The sequence below is a fragment of the Panthera uncia genome, chromosome B4 (genome assembly GCF_023721935.1).
Source record: "Panthera uncia isolate 11264 chromosome B4, Puncia_PCG_1.0, whole genome shotgun sequence".
Classification (NCBI taxonomy): domain Eukaryota; kingdom Metazoa; phylum Chordata; class Mammalia; order Carnivora; family Felidae; genus Panthera; species Panthera uncia.
Window position 1 is genome coordinate 92,188,407 of NC_064809.1, and position 22,259 is coordinate 92,210,665.

Here is a 22,259-nt window from a genome sequence, read left to right on the forward strand (position 1 = left end):
ATGACCTGAACTGAAAGCGAAAGTTGGACACTTACCCGACTGAGCCACCCAGGCACCTCCACAGTTTTTGATTCAGTAAGTTGAATATACATTTCTGACAAGTTTCCAGGAGATGCCGATGCTGCTGCCTACTGACCTCCAGACCACACGTTGACTAACACTGGTAGGGAGCATTTCTGGGCCCATTTTCCATAGCCCTTTCAAAAGATACAAAAATTGATTTGTTATTAACTGCCTTCCTCAACTCAGGCTCTCCTATTATGCTCTTTGGCTGCTGCTTTAGAAGCCCAAACAATGGAAAGCAAAGAAATTCCAGCTTTCCATTCCAAATTTAGAACAAACCTCAAATTACTGTTAATTGCTATTTCCTATTCCAAGCACCTGCAGAGGGCGCCATTTACATTTTACTCAGTGAATGATGCTCCCTGGCAGAATTTCACAACTTTGCCACTGTGTTGCTGAGGAGAGCAGATTGAATGATTACAGGCATATTTCAGAGACATTGCGGGTTCGGCTCCAGACGGAACCTTTTAGAGATGGCGGAGGGTCCTGCCTCAAAGTTCATGGCTGCTGACTGATCAAGGGGGTGGTTGCTGAAGGTTAGGGTGGCCCTGGCACTTTCTTAAAATAAGACAACAGTGAAGTTTGCCACATCAGTTGACTCTTCCTCTTATGAATAGTTCCTCATAGCATGTGATGCTGTTTGACAGCATTTTACCCACTATAGAACTTCTTTCAAAATTGGAATCAGTCCTCTGAAACCCTGTCGTTTTATCAAATAAGTTTATGTAATATTCTAAATCCTTCGTTGTCATTTCAACAATCTTCACAGCATCTTCACCTGGAGTAGATTCCACCTCAAGAGACAACTTTCTTTGCTCATGCATAAGAAGCAATTCTCATCAATAAAAGTTTTAGCATGAGATTTCAGCAATTCATCATATCTTCAGGCTCGATTTTTCATTCTGGCTCTCTTGTTCTTTCTACCACTTCCGCTAAAGCCGTGAGCCCCTCAAAGTCATCCATGAGGGTTGGAATCAACTTCTTCCAAACACCTTTAATATGAATATTTCCACCTCTTCCAATGAATCAGGAATGTTCATAATGGCATCTGGAATGGTGACTCCTAGGGGCACCTTGCTGGCTCAGTCAGGAGAGCATGCGATTCTTGATCTTAGGGTCATGACTTCCAGTCTCACATTAGACATGGAGCCTACTTAAAACAAAAATAAAAAAGAAATATAGAATGGTGAATCTTTTACAGAAGGCTTTCAATTTACTTTGCCCGGATCCATCAGAGAAATCACTATCCATGCCAGCTGTAGCCTTCTGAAATATATTTCTTACATAATAAGACTTGAAAGTCAGAATTACTCCTTGACCCATGGGATGCAGAATGGATGTTGTGTTAGCAGGCATGAAAACAATGTTAATCTCATTGTATATCTCCATCAGAGCTCTTGGATGACCAGGTAAATTATCAATAAGCAGTCATATTTTCAAAGGAATCTTCTTTTCTGGGTGGTCTCTACAGTGGGCTTAAAATATTCAGTAAACCATGTTGCAAACAGATATGCTGGCATCTGGGTTTTGTTCCATTTGTAGAGCCCAGGCAGAGTAGATTTAGGGTAACTTTTAAAAATATATATGTTTTTAATGTTTATTTATTTTTGAGAGAGAGAGAGAGAAAGAAAGAACAAGGGGGGGGGGGTGGAGCAGGGAGAGAGAAAGAAACAGAGAATCTGAAGCAGACTCCAGGCTCTGAGCTATCAGTGCAGAGCCTGATGCAGGTCTTGAACCCACGAACCGTGAGATCATGACCTGAGCCAAAGCTGGATGCTTAACCGACTGAGCCACCTAGGCATCCCAACTTAGGGTAGCTTTTTAAGGGCCTGAAGCTTTTTGGAATGGTCAGTGAACGCTGACTTCAATATAGAGTCAGCTTGTCCTTTGAAGTTTGGAAGCTAGGCATTGACTTCTCTCTAGCTACAAAAGTCCTAGATGGCATCTTCTTCCAATATAAGACTGTTTCATCTACATTAAAAATCTGTTGTTTAGTGAAGCCATCATCATTGATTATTCAGATCTCCTGGAGAACTTGCTGCAGCTTCTATATCAGTACTTGCTGCTTCACCCTGCACTTTTATGTTATACATATGATTTTTCCCCTTAAACCCTAACCAACCTCAGCTAGCCTCAGACTTTTCTTCTGCAGCCCCCTCACCTCTTTCAGCCTTCATGGAATTGAAAAGTTAGGGCCTCGCTCTGGATTAGGCTCTGGCTTAAGGAAATGTTGTGGTTGGTTTGATATTCTATCCAGACCTCTAAATCTTTCTCCATATCAGCAATACGGCTTTCACTTTCTTATCATTCGTGTGTTCACTGGAGTAGCACTTTTCATTTCCTTTGCATTCACAACTTGGTTATCTGGTATGAGAGGCCCAGCTTTCAGCCTATCTCAGCTTTCAACATGCCTTTCTCACTAAGCTTAATCATTTCTAGCTTTTGATTTAAAGTGAGAAACATGCGTCTCTTCCTTTTACTTCAGTACTTAAATTCCATTGTAGGGTTATTAGTTGGCTTCATTTTAATATTCTTGGTCTCAAGGAATAGTGAGGCCCGAGGAGAAGGAGAGAGATGGGGAAATGGGTAGTTTGTGGAACAGTCAGAATAATACATATAACATTTATTGATTAAGTTATGCCATCTTATGATTTGTGGCATGGTTTGTGGCTCTCCAAATTATAACAGTAATATTAAAGATCACTGATCACCGATCACCATAACAAATGTAATGATAATAAAATTAAAAAGTTTGAAATATTGCGAGAATTACCAAATGGTAGCAGAGACATGAAATGAGCAGACACTGTGACATCCATAGTCTATGGTGCAGACAGACTGGCTTGATTCAGGGTTGCTACAAACTTCAATTTGTAAAAAAAAAAAAAAAATACATAATCTGTGAAGTGCAATAAAGCAAAGCTTAATAAAAGGAGGTATGCCTGTATTGGTTGGACAGTAGTTGTTATGCACAGCAGTGTTTTAAGGATAATTTGAGATTATTCCTCCTCATTTTTGCAAAGTATTCCCATATATGTGATTTTAGTAAATTCCCACGACGCTGTGAGATAGGTAAAGAAGTCATTATTATCTTTATTCTTCAAAGAAAAAAGCCAGTGCAGAAAGGTTAAGTGACTGTCCCAAGGTCACACAGCCAGTTTGTGTCATAACATAGATTAAAATGTTCAGGTTTTCCCTACATATATGGGGCTGTGGGATAAATAATAAAAGTATTTGGAGACTTTGATTCATTTCAGTGTTTGATATCAATGAACCACCAATGGACCATATGGGAACACAACTTCATAATTCCAGAAAGAGCTAGTACATTAGTTTGTTTTGACACATTAAGATTGCAGATACCAGAGAAGGGGGAAGAAAGTTCGCAGATTTTATGACATCTCCCATTAATGACGAGGAGGACTCCTCCATAGGTCTATATATTTAGCAAATTGCAGATATGCGGCCCTTTCCCAAATGATCTGAACATATTTTAGGGATCTGAGTTTTCATCTGATGAAGGCCAAGTGAGATTGTTATAATTGTCCCAAAGAATTGAATCTACCTTATCTGCTATTCCAACATGATATCAAGTTTATGATAACAATTATTCCAAAGCTCATTAAGAAAAAAAAAAAACCATCACTGTCTATTTTGTTTTCTTGTAGTGGCTCCTTATGTTCAAGGTAGAGCAAAATACATCAACATTTATATGGTACACCTTGGTTTTAGTTGACTGCTTGCTATAGAAGGATTTGGGTCAAAGCCAATTTGCCATTCACAACCCAGGGGCCTCTAGGGACCTTGCAACAAAGTTCTTTGCTTAACTGACACAAAATGATGTTCAAAGTTGTTACTTCTTTTCTGCTTTCGCCTATCAAATGTCAATGGTTGACTCTTCCAAGTAGCTTGGGGTTCAGACAGGTGAGAATGAAAACCTTGAAGACTCCTACATGTTCTTCAACTGAACCCAAACTAAGAACTAAACTTTATGGGTTTTTAAAAAAATTATTATTTTAAAATCAGTAGCACATGCTTGTGGCAAAAATATTGAAACAATACCAAGAGAGTATAAGTTGAGCAGTGAATCTCCTTCCCAGATCAGTTTCCCATCTCCCAGTTCCAGGCCTTGAAGAAACCACTGTTACTGGTGCCTCAAGTATTCTCCGGAGATGATCTGTGCATATTCAGGTCCTGAGTTTGCAATGTCCCCTGGGCTGCCCAGAAAGGCTGAAAGTCAAGACTTTGGTGTTAGCGTTGACTTCTTAGATGATCAGGGTCTATAGTGCTTGTCTGAATTTGTGACAGCCTGCCTCAAACACACAAAAGTTTCACATTTAGAAGAATAGGCCATCATGTTAAAAACATTAATTCTGTTGTGAGGATTTGGAGGGATTCAGAGATCCCTACTTAAAGATATTTGGAAATGCATTCAGCAGCCCCAGGAGGTGGGGAAGAGGGAAGGCAGTAGAGTGAAGAATCCCTCAGCAAAGGATTTCATTTAAGAGCAGAATCTCCAGAACTTTGTCTAATCTCAATAGTTTCACTTGGATTCTCGTTGAAGACTGCATTTGGCCAGGGCTACTTCTGATAGGAGAAGTCAGAATCATTAATAATTAAAAGAAGTATAGGTCCAGCTCCAGAATTTACTAGCTTTGTGGCCTTGGGCACAGAGTCTTTTCGATTATCTGTAAAATGAGGTGAATGGTACACATCTCCTAGAATGGGGATGTGCACTAGACGCAACAAACGTAGCTGTTGTTATCCTTTTTCAATGTCATCTGTGTTTGGGGAATCATTGAGGTGTATAAGTATATTTGTCCTGTCATTTGCTTGTCAATTGTGTATGAAATCATAAGTATTAAAGTGTTTTAAAACTATAAAAGGGCTAGCTAAATGCAAAGTATTTTTATTTATCTGGGCTTTAATAAACTCGTAGTATCTTCTGATGTAAGGTTCTGGTTTTAAATCCTTATTAATATTATCATCCCTGAAAAGAAGGTCGTTTTGAGTTTTCTTCTTCCTTATCGTCCACCCAGTATAACTTACACGTTCTCAACTCCACGTAGTTGCAATAGAGACTGGACGTCCCAAACCATGGCATGCTGAGCTCCTGCTCATGGGCAGCAGAGCAGTTAGGGGCTCTCCTGGTGCCACAGTTATTTGGATATGTCAGAATGTCCCATCCGATATATGATTCGCAGGTGAAAGACTTACACAACATTCTGTTTTCCCCTGCTCTGAGGAATCAAGCAATCATCTATTTGCTACTGTAACTTCAATGGTAACATAGTTCTGTATTTTTTTCCAGGCCTCTAACCCTGGGCAGTTTGAAAATGACAGTGATGCATTATGGCAGCGAGGACAAGTTCCAGAATCTGTTGTTTGTCATGGTCGAGTGGGAATCAATACAGATGCGCCGGATGAGGCCCTGGTCGTCTGTGGCAACATGAAAGTGATGGGGACAGTTATGCATCCCTCTGACAGCAGGGCAAAGCACAATATCCAGGAGGTGAGCACAGGGCAGGCCTTGGGCGCCTCCGCTGACACCTGAGTCAGGTGTGCTGGGCACTCCTGGACTCTGACACACCTCGCACAGAGCGTCTCTATATGTCACCTGTTTATAGGGGATGAACACAATGCGTAACGGTTATGAATGTTGGAGCCGACAGGCATCTCTGCTGAAAGGGTAATGTATCTCCTACCCAGGAGAATGGATTCACCTGCCAGGAGCAGTGGGCAGTGACAGCATAGCAGTGGCTTCCCAAGCAGAAGTCTCTGAGCTATTTTCCATGGGCCATTGCCCTTCCTTCCACACATTGTCAGCCATTGAAGCTTGCCTTTTCCTTTCTGTCTCCAAATGTCCATCTCCCTGTTCATCTGAGCACTGTCTCAGTCCAGTCCCTGCCTGTATTTCTACTAGACCCCCAGCCTCTTCCTCCCAGAGTCCCTGGGACCAGCCCTGCCAGCCATTGTCTTCCCCATTCATTGTCCTTCTCCGAGGAGCAGTTGGAGAAGCTCCTCTTCCCACCCCTAGCCTCCACCAAGGTCAATCCCGTCGCCTGAGGCTCCAGACCAAGACCTCCTCCCTCTGTGGAAAGACAGTTACCCAGTGGAAGGCAGAAATCAGGCTCATGAATCAGGTGGTGCTTCTCCACTTTAGGCTCGCCCTGGGCGGAACAACCCCACCCCAACCCAGTGCCTTTATCTGTAAGATGGAAACCGTGCCTCTCTGCTTGACCCCGCCAAGTCCTTTATTTGTTTTTACACATTGAGATAAGAAGTGAATCACCATGGCAAGTCACAGCTGCTATGAAGACCTAAGAGATTAGGATTAAGATGCTAATCCCTTAGCCAGGCCACTCCAGGTTCTAGCTCTTCCATCCTTTAAGTCTGTTTCCCATTCACTGCTTCTATCACTTCTCCACCTTTGCACTCACACTGCTGCTCCTGTAAGCGTTTTTGAGGCTATGGCGGAATTGTGTTTTTAACCTCCTTCCCTTATTCTTTTTTAGTGAATAGGAGACACAATCTGTAAATCATTGGCCATTCTTCCAGACCGCATTCCTTTCCCAGTGCAAATCTGCACTGGTGTTTCCAAACCGGCCAAGGAATGTCCTCCTTTGCTGAGTGCATTCCAAAGAATGGTTGTAATTGTAGACTTTTATACTGATTGCAAAGCTGTGGTTCATGTTCGAAGAGCTGTGACCTGCTAGCCGGATGGGAACTCTTAGGGCTAGAAAGTTCTCACGTATATTTCCCGATTCCAGTCCTAGATACTGTGCTTTTTTGACTTCTAGAGAGAGATAAACTGTCTGCGTTTCAGATCACACCAACTGAAACTTATTTTTGCAATTGGCTATACAATTCCCTACAGGTCTTATCTAAATGCAAATGGAAGATAACAAGCTGGGAAAGTCCTCCACAGCTCCTCTCGCCACTATTAGGCTTTCCCCACAGTTCACTTACCAGATGTCTTCGGGCGCTGCCCCTTGTCCGAAGAAAACATATTGTCTTAAAATAACAAGCTTCCCTAGAACTTCTCAAATCCCTTCCATGACACCTTCTTGTGTAAATAAAATGTCACCCCAATCCAGGCTCCAAATGTGGAATTTCTGTCTCCCCTGCCTGCTCACGGCAGCGTGATGGTGGAAGGAGGTTTAGTCCTGATTCGGGCAAGCGCTGGCCCAGGAACCTTCACCCAGAGATGTCCTGTGCTTCTGTTTATTCTCCTGTGAGCAGGGAAGGCTCATGTTCAATTCACTTGTGTTAAGGGCTTCTTCTAAGCTCATATACGTGAAGCATTCTTTAGCGGGACAAATAGATATTATCATTATTTACTTGTATAAAATGCAAATTACATGTAATTCATTTATTAACTTATTTCATATTAATATATTTGTTTTTAATAGGTCTATCCACATGTATGAAATATAGATCTCTAGAAATCTTATCGTAGAGGCTGCTTTTAGGCAACAGACTTGAGCAATGGAATGTAGAAAGGGCTCACAGAGACCACGATGCTGAACACAGACAGACCGACCCATCAGGTGACCCACCTCAAAATATCCATAGGCCTTAAGTAACCAATGGGCTACTTACAACCAGGCACGGTTACCAGGAAAGGGAAAATTCCATATGTCCCCATGCCTCCTTGCCTTCCCCATCCAACTACAACCCCCATCCACCTATCTCACTGCAGACAGCCTCTCCCTCACTGCCTGCCCCTCCTCCTGTGGTATATTCACTAAACTTCTATCTCCTTTGTTCTGCGTTGGGTGAATTTTTTCATGGCCCGTGCTGCCAGCGTCCACCCAATCGAGTGGCCCCACATTTGGGGGCCCCCATCCAATGGGGAGAGACGCACTTACCAGTCCTGTTCACCATTACAGACAAAAGAGGCAACGATAATGCTGATGATGGGGCTGACAGATGTGTGAACTTTGTCTTCACCTCCTCCTGACTCAGTTTGCCCAACTTTTAAGAATAGCCATTCCTCCAAATGCTCTGGGAAGTGGGCCCTTGGTTGATCTGATTACAAGCATAGGACTCGAGGCAATTTCTCATTGGTAAAGGATGCATGATAACCAGAGCTGGCTTCCAGATGAGCTGTTGCAAAACATAGTGGCCAAACACATTGCCCAGTACTGTGATGATTGGGGGAGGGGGAAATAAATATAAGTTGCTTCCTTGCCCCGGCTCTGTGCATCCTCACTCAGGGCAATGGAGGTTGTTTTGTAGGTGTTAAGCACATGAGCACTCTGCATAGAGAGTCCTGGTGGAGATCCCTGTGCTCATCTGGACACGTCTACAAGACATGGAGAAGATAAAGCAGATGTGACCGAAGCCCGTGCCCTGGACCCACTGGGAAAATGAGGTCGGCCTTAATGAGGAGCAGCCTAACATATCCCAACATTGTGTTTACTGATGTGACTACAGACTGCAGAAGGAAATGCAGCTCTTTCAATGGAAACAGCAAAATTAGGGTGGAGATGATATGCTGGAAAACAGAAGAGCGTGAAGATCACCAAGGCCAATGCAAAAAAAGTGAGGAAGCTGAAAGTTGAACGCATCAATGCAATTTTATGATGAAGGCTGAAAACAAGGTTACAAGAGATTCCAAAATAAAAACCAGGAACGAAATCAGTTAAGATGAAAGGCTCCAAGGGCCAGGAGCCAGATGCAGAAGTTCCTCAACTTGGGGTGAGCCAGTGTTACTCAAGCTGCTCCTGATGCGAGACTAATAGTCTAGGCTGTGGCCAGATGGTGGATAACAGGATCTCCCTCCCTGGACAAACTGTGGAGTCCCACAGACAAGAATGACTTTTCTGTGGTGCAACTCTGGGGTTAATGATAGAGAAGCCTTACAGACGTCACCCGCCGCTGCAAACTGAGTGAGTCCCTTTGATCTGGGCAGCACAGGGGCTGGTCTGCATCGTCTCCCTTGCTGAGGAGCGTACCTCTGAGCCCACCGAGCTGGGAGTGGTGACGAGATGGGCACAGCCCTAGGCAAGAATGCCATGGACTCCTACTGTTCTTACCCAAAGTTCAGCAGTTTTTCAAGAATAAATGCTTCTCAGATTGTAAAAAGAAAGAAAGAAAGAAAGAAAGAAAGAAAGAAAGGAAGGAAGGAAGAAAGAAAGAAAGAAAGAAAGAAAGAAAGAAAGAAAGAAATGATAGAGAAGCTTTGGGTGTGAGGCAGCATGACCACGATGGCCACGTACATCAGGGTCAAAACTTTCCGAAACTGCTGTGGGCAAGGTCACCTCAGACACCTGAATTCAGCTTCTAGCTTCTTACTCAACCCACGTGGATGAGCAAGGTGTGGTGTTAAGTGTTGGCCAGTGTTTGGCTCCTGGAGGAGGATTCTGAGAAGGCACAGCCCTTGCCTCGAGGGCTTTCCCTAGGTCAAGTGTACACAGAGGGAGTGTGCAGCATGGGCAGTTTATATTTAACTTTGGAAAGTACAGCCCCACATTAGAAACCAGAAGAGCATTGTCTTATAGAAACGTTGTTGCAGAAGGGGTTTAGATCCCCCAACCAACCCTGAAAATTTTCTTCAGCCAAAAATCTCTCTGAAGCACAATGGTAATAATACCATCAAACCCACAATATGCTTCGTCCAGCAATATGCCTTCGGGGGAAAATGCATTAAAGGATCCAGCTTAGTCACCAGGGGTCATGTTCCCTCTGGGTAGCCTGGACAGCCTCAGTGAGGACACAGCCTCCTCTGCTTCCTGTTGGCAGCAAAGGTCACCCATGAGGGCTCGTGCAGGAACCACGGGGATAATGAAAAGTAGGCAAAGCAGCCACAGGATTCCCAAGGGTGCAGGGAATGGGGAACTGGGTGGGGCCTGGCTAGTGCAAGGCCATGCCACGCTGGCTCCTGATTGACAGGGATTGTTCTGCTGTTTCACTACCTTCATTCTTTCATGGCTTTTTCTTTCATTGAAGGTGCGGGGTGTCTATAACATGTGAGCCACTCTGCTGGGCACTCCAGAGGTCCTGAGATCAACTAGATGTGAGACTTGCCCTCAAAAATAGAACTTTAAAAAATAAAAATCTAAACTCTGAGTAAGAAATATTCATTGCATCTCCAATGCCTAGGATAGCACCTGGCACACAGTAGCTGTTCATTAAATATTTGCTGAATATAGGAGCTCACAGTGATAGCTGTGTGCACAGGGCAATGTGAGATTGTGACTCCCCTCCCTAGCATGTCCTGCAAGGCCCTCCCTGCTCTGGCCTTAATCTTTACAGTCTAGTAATGCCAAACTCCACCCTGGTTGGGCAGACATCATTCAGGGAACTTACTCCCTTGGCACTTTACTCATGGTGTTCTTTCAGTCTAGCATCGGGTCTTGGCCTCGCCCTTTCTGTCCCTTCTTTCTACCCTGCATCTTTCCCTGACTAACTCCTTTCTTAAATTTATTCGTATGAGGTTTATTTATTAAGTTATTAATTTATTTAAGAAATGTTAGTTGAGTGTCAACTACACACAAGGAATTGTACTAGAAACTGGTGATTTGGTGGTAAGCAGAAAACCATGGCCGTAGATTTGTCCTCATCCTCAGGGGGTATATATCCTATAGGGAAGACAGATAATGAAGGTGACACAACTTTGTCTGGTGATAACAGTGATAAGCACTATGAAGAAAAACAACAGCTCCCATTGGCACACAGGGCAAAGGGACCCTTCCTGGTATTGGAAATCAAGAAATGCTTCCCTGGTGAAGGGATGTTTAAGTTGGGGGAGAAGGTAGGAGTGGGAAGGAAGAGCTTTCGAGGCTGGGAAATGCCCTGAGCCAAAGGCCTGAAGCGAAAGGAGCAGAACTTATTTGAAGATCAAAATAAGCCAAGATCTCAGTGGGGTTTTGCCATGTCTAGGAAGTCTTTCTTCATGCTCCCCTAGGAATATTTTGGGGTCCTCCTTGGAGCTGCCAAATTCTCGATCCATAATTCCATTTTCATCCTGCATTTCTCACATTTTCATTTATGATGGGTCTGCCTGTCTAGTCCACAGACATTTAGAAAAAAAATTTTTAATGTTTATTTTCGAGAGAGAGAGAGGCAGAGTGGTGTGAGTGGGGGGTGGGGGGGGGTGCAGAGAGAGGAGGAGACACAGAATCCAAAGCAGGCTCCAGGCTCTGAGCTGTCAGCACAGAGCCTGATACGAGGCTCAAACCTACAAACCGTGAGATCATGACCTGAGCTGAACTCAGCGGCTTAACCGACTGAGCCACCCAGGTGCCCCACAAACATTTTTTAAAAATTTCATTTAGTAGGTCTAAATTTTAGGAAACTTGGAATGTGTAATCCCAGAGAAACAGTATGCTACAAAGTCAAAACAATTAGAAAACTTATTTATTCGTTTTTATTTTGTTTTAAAGTTTTTCTTAATTTTTATTTTGCTTATTTATATTTTATTTGAGTATAATTAACACACAATGTTACATTAGTTTCAGGTGTACAGCACAGCGATTCAACAATTCTCTGTGTTATGCTATTATCATCACAAGTATAGTTGTCATAAATGGCTATTACAACCCCAGTGACTATATTCCCTGTGCTGTACCTTTTATTCCCATGACTTTTCCATTCCATAACTGGAAGCCTGTATCTTTTTTTTAAAATTTTTTTTAGCATTTATTCATTTTTGAGAGATAGAGTTTGAGTCAGGGGGAGGGTCAGAGGGACAGAATGAGCCACAGAATCCAAAGCAGGCTCCAGGCTCTGAGCTGTCAGCACAGAGCCTGACCTGGGGCTCGAACTCACAGACCGTGAGATCATGACCTGAGCCAAAGTCAGATGCTTAGCCCACTGAGCCACCCAGGTGCCCCTGGAAGCCTGTATCTTCCACTTTCCTTCACCCATTTTGCCTATCCCCACCGTCCCTCTGGCAACCATCAGTTTGTTCTCTATACCTGCTTTTTGCTTGTTTATTCATTTGTTTTGTTTTTAATTGTGTTTGTGTTTAGTTCCACATGTAAGTAAAACCATATGGTATTTGTCTTTGTCTGACTTATTTCACTTAGTATAATACCCTTGAAGTCCATCCATGTTGTCTCAAATAGGAAGACCTCACAATGTTTTAATGGCTGAGTAATAGTCCATTGTATGAATATACTACATCTTCTTTACCCATTCATCTAAGATTGGACAGTTGGGTTGCTTCCATATCTTGGCTATTGTGAATAATGCTACAGCAAACACAGGGTGCATATATCTTTTTGAATGAATGTTTTCACTTTCTTTGGGTACTCCTCAGTGGAATTACTGGATCATATGGTATTTCTACTGTTAACTTTTTGAGGAACTTCCATACTGTTTTCCACAATGGCGGTACCATTTTAATTCCTACCAACAGTGCACAATGGCTGTACCAATTTACATTCCCAACAACACTGTACCAATTTACATTCCCACCAATAGTACATTTTTCTCCACATTTTGGCCAACACTTGCTATTTCTTGTCTTTTTGATTCTAGCCATTCTGGCAGGTATAAGGTGATATCTTACTGTGGTTTTGCTTTGCATTTCCGTGATGATTAGTGGCACTGAGCATCTTTTCCTGTGTCTGTTGCCTCTCTGGATGTCTTCTTTGGAAAAATGTGTATTCAGGTTGACTGCCCATTTTTAATCAGATTATTTGTTTTTTTGTATAACTTCTTTATATATTTTGGATATTAATCCCTTATCAAATATATCATTTGCAAATATCTTCTTCCATTTAGTAGGTTGCCTTTTTGTTTTGTTGATGGTTTCCTTCACTGTGCAAACGCTTTTTATTTTGATGTAATCCCAATAGTTTATTTTTCTTTTGTTTCCCTTGCCTTAGGAGACATAAAATGTTGCTGTGGCTGATGTCAGGGAAATTACCTGTGTTCTCTTCTATGAGTTTTATGGTTTCAGGTTGCACAATTAGTTGACCACAAATTGTTAAAAGCAATCACTTTTTTAAGTCCCAGCACTTAGTGTAGTGCATGGTAAGTTGAAGGTGACTGTTAAATGTTAGTTGAATAATACAGTGAATAAATGAATTGAACCAGGCTTTTGATGACAGCAAGTATCAAAATAACAGTGAGCTCAAAATTATACTTCCCAAGAAGTACCTGAAATAGAGTTTGCACAGTTAACCAGGTAAGTGTCAAGCCACAATTTTTCACAATCAGCCGAACTAGTGAAGGACAGGGAACTTTTAATGATATCGGAGGAGCTTTCCAACTCACCCAACAGAGTGGGTCTAGGGAGGAGTTGAAGGCCATTTCAGGGTTTTCATAAAACAAGAACAACAAAGCAATTTTGGTTACTCTAATACATGGATGAATGTCAAGGCAGTATAATTTTAATTGCCAAGAGACCACAGGTTTTGTAATCATTATATCCTAAAAGAAAATTATAGCCTAAGAGAAAATCCTGAAAGAAAAAGGGTGGGGTGCCTGGGTGGCTCAGTCGGTTAAGCCTCTGACTTCGGCTCATGTCATGATCTCACTCTTTGTGAGTTTGAGCCCTGGGTCAGGCTCTGTACTGATAGCTTGGAGACTGGAGCCTGCTTCAGATTCTGTGTCTCCCTCTCTCTGTTCCTCCCCCACTCGCACTCCGTCTCTCTCTCAAAAATAAATGAAGATTTAAAAAAATTAAAAAAAAAGAAAAGAAAAGAAAAAGAGCTACCAGCATTTTACTTATAGAATAAGGTCATTATAAAAATTGATTCTGCTATTACCATGAATACATTAAAAAAAAAACTCAAAAGGAAATCCTTTGAATGAAACATATTTAGCTTTAGGAAAAATTCACTCTATTGTGTATTACTATCATTTTGCTGGGACCCAGTGACATTATTTTGAGGAATTGGCAGTGGAAGTTGGGAATACCTTCAATAACCTGTAAAAGAAGTGAGCTCAGAGAAGCACACCATCACTGACCAGAGTGGTTTGGGGGAGAAGCCGTCTGTAGGAGAGGAAAGTCTGGATCTTGGAAGGTCCAGCAGGTGAACAATACAGCCTTGCAACCTGCCACTTGAGGAAATTTTCTCCAGTGAAATGTCCAAAAGCAAATCAATGGTATAGTAGTTATATCCATTCCTCAAAGGTTGTTACTTGAACTAAGCATTTTCAGTTTGTAAATACAAGGTTGGCCTATATTTATTTGGTGTTTATACTGTATGTCCATTTGGAAATGATCCCTTGCAATCTTGAGTGGCAATTTTTTCTCTCTAACGTGATCAGTCTCCATTCTCAGAAGGAGAGTTCACCCCTCAAAGGAGAGAAAAAAGGCAAGAGTAGTGAATGGGGGAGCTTTCACCCTGTAATTTAGACATAAAAACTCTGTCTCAGTTTGTCAGTGGATGGAAGTCATTGATATGGACCTTGAAGATTTGGTTTCTCTGAGGAGAAAAACATAAACTTTCCTTAAAATAGTTCGGACAAGAGGAAAGAACCCTGCTGTCAACATTCCTAATTTCTCTGGGTCTCTTTGGGCATTGATTTGAATGGGAAATATCTAAATGGGTGAAATCCGCTCTTCTTTAATTAAATTAGGTTGACACAAATGAGCAGCTGAGACGAATAGCCCAAATGAGGATTGTTGAATACGACTACAAACCAGAGTTCGCATCTTCAATGGGAATAAACACTGCCCATCAAACAGGTATGCACACAAATTCCCTTTTTAATTTTGTGTTGTCAACTCTTAAAAGTTCAATTCCCTCTTTATGTGGAGATTGTGTGCTATGGCATTGATTTCCTCTGTGAAATCCATAATCACTAGAACAGGAAAGGTGAGAGAAATTTCTGTGTCATCTTGACTCAACACCCCCATCCTTACTCCTACATTCCAAGGTACTGGCAGAATATTTTGAATACATTGTTTCTTTTCACTGGAATCATCTTGCTCAGAGCTGGGGGGGGGGGGGGCAGATCACAGCTCCAGCTGTAAAAGGCAGACCCGGGAGAGGGAGAGGTGTGGAATAGGTCAGTCTAGGTCAGAGAAGGGGCAGAGTGGTGTTTGTACTCCGATCCAGGAATCCTAGAGAAAGAGGGACCATTTAGGTGGCAAATCCTCCTGCAAGAAAAGAAAGGAAATCAAGCTAACGCCCCACCCTTACTTCTATATACAGGGATTTGAAGGTATTTACTCCCTCCTTCCAAAATCCGGCCCAGAGTCTCAAGGAAAAGTCAAGAAAATGACACCCCTGCTTTTAATCCTATGGTGGTTATGGGCTCAAAATTCCTTCTTTGCTTCAAATGTATCATAGATCAAAGCGAAAGCTGTGAGGGGATAAGCATGTATTTGCAAAGATGTCCTGGCGGGGGCTGTCAGCCTTCCATTTTGATGTAGGCTAGGGAGGATGTTCTCCAGAAAGGTCTTTTCCTGACTAAACCTGTTGGGAGTGTTTGTGTCTAGGAATGATCGCCCAGGAGTTACGAGAGATCCTGCCCAGAGCTGTAAAAGAGGTCGGTAATGTCACCTGTGAAAATGGGGAGACACTGGAGAACTTCCTCATGGTCGATAAGGTAACCACTGAGTAGATCTGCCATTGGAGCTATGACCCCATGGTGAACCCCTTTCTGTGGTACCACATGCACTGAAACTTCCAACCAGGAAACAAGACAGTAAAAAGAAAACTTCACTCAGCTATGGAGTAATTGGTATCAGTTATGCTAAGCTGTTCAGAGGTACCAAAAAGAAGCCCCGTAAGGCAAAAAAGAAAAAGGAATATGTAACAGTGACAGTAGAGTGGAGCAGGTCTTAACTGTCGGAGAAAAACTGGCCTGGGGAAAGTCCACTTAACAGGAGCACAACTAAAATGTGACCCAATGTCATGTGAAATAGTGACAGCAAGATTTAATCAGCCTTGTCTTAGAAAATGGAACTCAAACTTGAGGAAGTGTAATTTATCTCATCTAATATACTTTAGGTTATCATTAGGATCAAATAATTAAATTCTTAGCCTGATTAAAGGCTGAATGGAGTGTTGATTTTTCTTTTCAAGCATAGTTTTTCAACAAAGTTGTATGTTCCATTTTCATAACACATAAAGTGGGTCAGTCTTAAAAAGATATTCATGAGCCTCATCGTTTTTTCCCAAGGGCCCATCTGAATTCTTTGATATTCAAATCATTCTCTTTTGAAGGAATGTCCCCATCTTGTAGATGAGCTCCCCTTCTCTTGGTAAGGGGTCTAAGGCTGTCATTCCCTTGCTTGCCAGTGCTCTGTGTGTGTGTGTGTGTGTGTGACTTGAGTGGTTCTCCAAACTCAGGTTTATGAATTCTGTGAAATCCTGCATTTTTTGCAAGGTTGGCAAATTCACCCTGCTGCTGACATGCTGTACATTGCACTGTTATATTTGATGCTGGAGGGAAAACTGATTGACATGGGGATGTTACAGTTGTAGGGAGAGATGTCTGAGTTGAGACTAATTTGTAATTTGTCAGTTCACGGGGGCAGTGCTTCTCAAACTTCAAAGTGTACGTGAATCAGTGAAGGAACTTACAAAAATACGGACTCTGATTCAGCAATAATGGGGTGAGACCCAAGATCCTACATCTCTAACCAGCCTCTAGGTGATGCCAATTTTTCCACCCTCTCTGGTCAGCAAGCCACACTTGGAGTAGCAAGGTGGATAGATGGTGCCTTTCCATGCTGGGTCCTTCCTCGGTCTTCTCCCTACAAGTGCTTGGACAACAAATACTTAGATAATGGGCTTGGATGGCCTGCTCTGCCCCAAGACTGCAAGGACAGAGGGGCAGAGGTCGAGTTACTTACTCCTGCTTCCCAGACCCATCTCGAATAGAAGCAGCTCTTGGGTCATGCCCTCAGACCTGGGCTACCCTTGAGAGGTTTATCATGAGAAATCTATTTTTAATAATAAAGTACTGAAGTTTCCCAATTATTTACTTAAAATATAAGATAAGGGTGGGGTACCTGGGTGGCTCAGTCGGTTAAGCGTTCAACTTTGGCTCAGGTCATGATCTCGCGGTTCATGGCTCTGCGTTGAGCTCTGTGCTGACAGCTTGAAGCCTGGAGCCTGCTTCGCATTCTGTCTCTCTCTCTCTCTCTTTGTCCCTCCCCTGCTTGCACTCTGTCTCTTTCTCTCTCAAAAATAAATAGTAATATATATATGTATATATGTATATATATATATGTATATATATATACACACACACACATATCATATATCATATATCATACCTATATGATAAGGGATATTCTGAGGTATTCATGTAATAAGGTCATCCTCACTGTCTTGCATTTCCAGAAGCTTCCTGGGTGAGAGAAAAGTATGTAGGCACAGCCATCAAGCTCAGGGTGCAGCCTTCGGAATGTGTCATTAGGCTACCAAGGTAGGGCTCTTGGGGTTACTCATTTGGTAGCAGCCATATCTCTTTTGGCTGTGGTCCTTTGCTGGAATACCCAGGGAAGAGATTTCTGTGTTTTCTGTGTAGGTAACATCCGTCCAGGACCTTATGATTGTCGCTCTTCAGGAAAATCATTAGTTCTCCCCTGGCCCCGTGTCTTCCCATTCCCAGTTGAGTTGAATGAGGATAGTCAGGATTATTAGCAACAGCAGTTCCGAGGGCTACCCACTCTCTCAGTCCCCCAGAGAGGCTACAACCCAAATTCATTCCTAAGAAGGCAAGCCTAGAGCCCTGAGAAAGTAAGCGTTGGTATTCCTATTGCAGGCAGCCAGGCTCATTTGTCATTTGAGAAGCAATCCATGCCAAGGCAGCATTCAGTTTATAAGTAAATCAAACTGACAGGAGTCCAGAATGGACAGGTTGTGATTCTCTGAGTAATAGGATCTTGTAGTGATTCAATCTATGAGGACATCACCAAGACCGCCCTCGTTTACAGAATCTGTAACACTAAGAGCAGGTGAACACCTCCATGCTCTGAAGCCTGGTCTTCCACCTTGGTTCACTTCTGAGGATAGATTTCAATTGCTGGTTTAATCCTCAACACTGTGAAATATCCCTCCACTACATTATAAATACTTCACAGAATATCTCCTTTATTCTTTCTTATTAAGAACATGGGTAATGTGACTCCTACTGCCCCATGCTGTTTGTTAATTGTACAATAGACAAGATATACAGGGAGCCTCTTGGTTTCCTGGCCTCCTACCCATTTGTGTGGGTGCCATGTTGGCCTTGGTTGCCATATCCAGGACTGCTTGTTTTAAGGAACTTCTTTAGGACTTCCTGGGCTTCGTGTGCCATAGTAATAGGTCAGGTTCAGTTACAGTTTCTCCCTCTACACTCTATTTCTCTTCCCATTTTTATTTTTTTATTTTAATTTATTTATTCTTAAATGTTTGTTTTGAGAACAAGCATGAGTGGGGGAAGGCCAGAGGCAGAGGGAGAGAGAAAATCCCAAGCAGGCTCTGGGCTGACAGTGCAGAGCCTGACATGGGTCTCAATCCCACAAACCATGAGATCATGACCTGAGCCAAAATCAAGAGTTGAACGCTTAATCGACTGGTCCACTTAGGCGCCCCTGAATGTCCCTTTTTAATAAAGAAATTTTTGTTGAAGCTGAAGTGCAAACTAGAAATGCACATGAAAATGTTGAAATGTTGCTCTCCGTGACTCCGCTATATTTTCCATATGCACATTTTGCAACGTTATGCCCAAGTAAGAAACAGAAATGGCTGGATCTTTACAGACTGCCCATGTAACCAACCAGAGCTGGAGATTAGTGCTGTCGGTCAAAGTTGGTATAAGTCTCAGGACAGATGACTGTGCACGATGAACTTCTCTTACCTGGGATAATTTGCTTCTTCTTACAAAATCCTCATGGTTCGTGTACCCCAGTGAAAGCTCAGTGATGGGAGGGGGCTGGTCCTGAGAGCCAGGAGCCATGGCAGGTGACCACCGCAGTCTAACCCTGCATTAGACCGTGAGGGCTTCGCTGTTTGGTTTACTCATCTGTCTCTTCGCTTGGCAACTTTATTGATTTCTGTGATTATTTAGGACCAGATGGCTACATTTCTTGAGCAGTATTATTAGGTGTGTTTGGTGTAAGAAAAATGTGCTCAATAAATGTAAGAGTGGCCTGAAGTGAATTTACAACTAAGCTTCTATAAAGATGAGGTTCATTCTGCGAATAACTAGGCCTTGAGTAATGTGTGTGTGTGTGTGTGTGTGTGTGTGTGTGCGTGTGTGTGTGTGTGTGTGTGTGTATGTTACAATAGCATGATATAAGCCACCCTACTCTGCCTTAATATGTAGTTACTTTTCATTGGTTCTCTTTTCCTTCAACTGTAATGTGGCAGGAACTGTCTGTTTGAGTCTTGCAAAGCTCAGTAAGACAGGGTTCCTATCTTCAAGCAGCTAAGTGGGGTGTCTAAGCGGGGTGATGAGATAGGACGTAAGAATAGAACTCTGAATGACAGTGTGACAAGTACTGTGGGATGCGCAGTGCTCCTGTCTGTGGACACTAGGCAGGGGTTCACAGATGAGAAGGAAGCGGGGGACTGAGAGACAAGTGACAGAAGACAGTGGTGGACCTTGGGGTCCAAAGGTGTGACTGAGGGTGGAGCATCACAGATGGCCTTTCAAAGTTTCCTTTTTCTCATGCACAGTATTTGATTAGACACCAAGTGCTGCTGTTCTAACTTTGGTGACATCTCTTGTCTATTATCATCCCTCTTTATTCTCTTTATGTTTCTCACTTTTCTCCCTAAAACAAAAACAAAACTAAACACCTCTAATCATACGATCTTCCTTTCCCACTTTGGCTCTTCACTGGTTTATTGCTAACCCTCCACAATCTGGATGGAATCTTCTGTTTCTAACTCATTTCCTAACACTCACACCCACTCCCCCCAACCCCAAAACACCTTCATAATACCATGTCTCTGCACACATGGGCACATCTGGTTTGCCTATCCCCTCCCCTACAACCTTCATTTTCTGTTCTCATGCTCACCAAAGTTTGTTGCTGCCTCAGAGCTGTTCTGTTGAGTGTTCTCTGCCCTTAAGACTCTTCCTTTAGATGATCTCATCATTTAGATCTCACTGCCAAGACCTTCCCTGACCACCTCATCTAAAATAGTCTCCACATCACTTGGTTTCACTGTTTTGTAAGATTCAGGACCACTGAGAGGATACGTAGTGCCTTTGCTGTAATTAGAAAAAGGGGCCTCCTCTGGGCCAGTGCAGACCCCATCCAGCCCCTCAGCTGGGCTTCTGTGAAGGGGGCACATTGCAAACTTCTTCATGACAGCCTGGAGACTTCTGCCCCTAGCTGGAATTATCTTATTTGCCTATTTATTCTTTGCCAGTCTCCCTGGTTAATTGTGTGACTCCAAACATCTTCTATATTTTTCAAAGCTATATCTCCTATACTTTATTTGTGGATTCAAGCCCAGGGCTTAGAGTACTGTAAGAATTCAACAAATACTGGTTGAATGACCTAATGAATTCTGTGATGCCTTGATTGATCCTGTCTCTATGTTGGCTTAGGCTTCTGAATATAACATCTTCTAGAGTATTTATCATAGTGTGTTGTCATTCTGTTTCTATTCCATATCTCTTCCACTAGACTGTGAGCTTCTCGGGGTCAGAGAATGTGCCTTGTCAATCTTGTGCTGTTTAGTACGTATTTGGTATATTGTGGGTTCTCGTAAGAATTTGTTTATGTTAATGGCTGAGTTTCTGAATCTCAAATAAAGAAGAGAAGTAGTTCTATTAATATAAGGAAATCTGATGGGAGAAGTGGTTTTCTAGTGGAAAAAATTAGTTCAGTTTTGAGTTTGAGATGTCATCCGAACATTTGGATGAAAATGCCCAGTGGCGAGTAGGAGTGTGGAGACTGAGAGCACAGTAGGGCTTGAGGAGAAGCTGCAGACATGGGTGAAGATGTTAATAAGGGAAAGGTTATGGATGCTGGTCACAGATCAGAAGCATGTGGCCAAGTCTGGCTTACACTCTTCTTTTCCTCATGGTGTTTTAAAATTTTTCAAATTTATTGCATATCTGTAAAAATTAGGAGATCTTAGGGGCACCTGACTGGCTCAGGCAGTTAAGCGTCTGACTCTTGACTTTGGCTCAGGTCGTGATCTCACAGTTTGTGAGTCCCGTGTCCTGCTTAGGATCCTCTCTCTCTCCTTCTGCCCCTCCCCTGCTCGCTCTCTAAATAAATAAATAAATAAATAAATAACTTTTAAAAATTAGGAGATCTTCACGCAAATTTTGGATTTCTGGCTCCCTTGAAATACCAGATCTGGTGACATGATGCTTAGGAGAAGCTTCCCTACAAAGGCTTCCTGGGCCATCCCACCCCTACTTCCTGCTACTTGCCTGGTCTATAGGCTTTCAGTTCTTACGGAATAAGAAGAAAGTAGACTAAAAGCAGCAGATTTCTTCTAGTTGAGGCCCAGAGAGGAAGGAAAAGACCTGGGAAGGCTGAGAGGGTTGGGCTAATGCAGGAGACTAAGGGGCAAGCACAGTGTCAGAAAGCCAAGTGAGCAGAGAGGATGGATGAGGACATGGGGAGGAAAGAGACGGGATGGGAAGAAAATGAACGTTAACAAAATATTGTTGATTTTGATGACTGAAAAGTCACCGATCGTATCCGGCAAGGTGGTTAAGAGCATGGATTTCAGCATCAGGTAAGACTTTGTCCAAAACCTGGCTCAGCAAGTTTGGGGGATTATAAAGTCACTTTCATTACTATACAGACCAAATTACTTTATTCTTTATAGTTCTCAGTAAATACAACTTTAGTATGGCAACTTAAAATTCTACCTTAATCACTTTTCCCCCATGGAAGCAATTGCTTTTTTTTTTTTAAATGATTTTTTTAAATATAAGTTTTCTTAAGACCACAACTTTTGGGGTGCCTGTGCGGCTCAGTCTGTCAAGCAGCCAACTCTTGATTTTGGCTTAGATCATGATTTCACAGTTTGGGAGTTCAAACCCCGCATCAGGCTCTGCTCTAACAAGGGGGAGCTTGCTTGGGACTTTTTCTCTCTCTCCTTCTCTCTCTACCCCTCCCTAGCTCAAGCTCACACTGTCTCTCAAAATAAAGAAAGAAACTTAAAAAAAAAAAAAAAAAGACCACAACTTTTAGGTCTGTAATGTAGGATTAACCTAATAAATGGTTAATTGTTAATAGTTTTTTTCCAGATGCCACTCAGAGATGGCTACCACCTCAGCTGTCTTTGAAATGATTGATGTTTTTTTGACAG

At 42.5% G+C, this 22,259-nt stretch overlaps 1 protein-coding gene across 1 annotated transcript in view; it reads left to right on the forward strand.

Moving 5' to 3' along the window:
- Positions 1 to 22,259, forward strand: part of MYRFL (myelin regulatory factor like) — a 126,225-nt gene that overhangs the window by 69,678 nt on the left and 34,288 nt on the right. Inside the window, exons 11-13 of the mRNA XM_049626701.1 lie at positions 5,375 to 5,575; positions 14,605 to 14,713; positions 15,470 to 15,579. Coding sequence (XP_049482658.1) covers positions 5,375 to 5,575; positions 14,605 to 14,713; positions 15,470 to 15,579 — 420 coding nt within the window. The remainder of the gene's footprint in view (positions 1 to 5,374; positions 5,576 to 14,604; positions 14,714 to 15,469; positions 15,580 to 22,259) is intronic.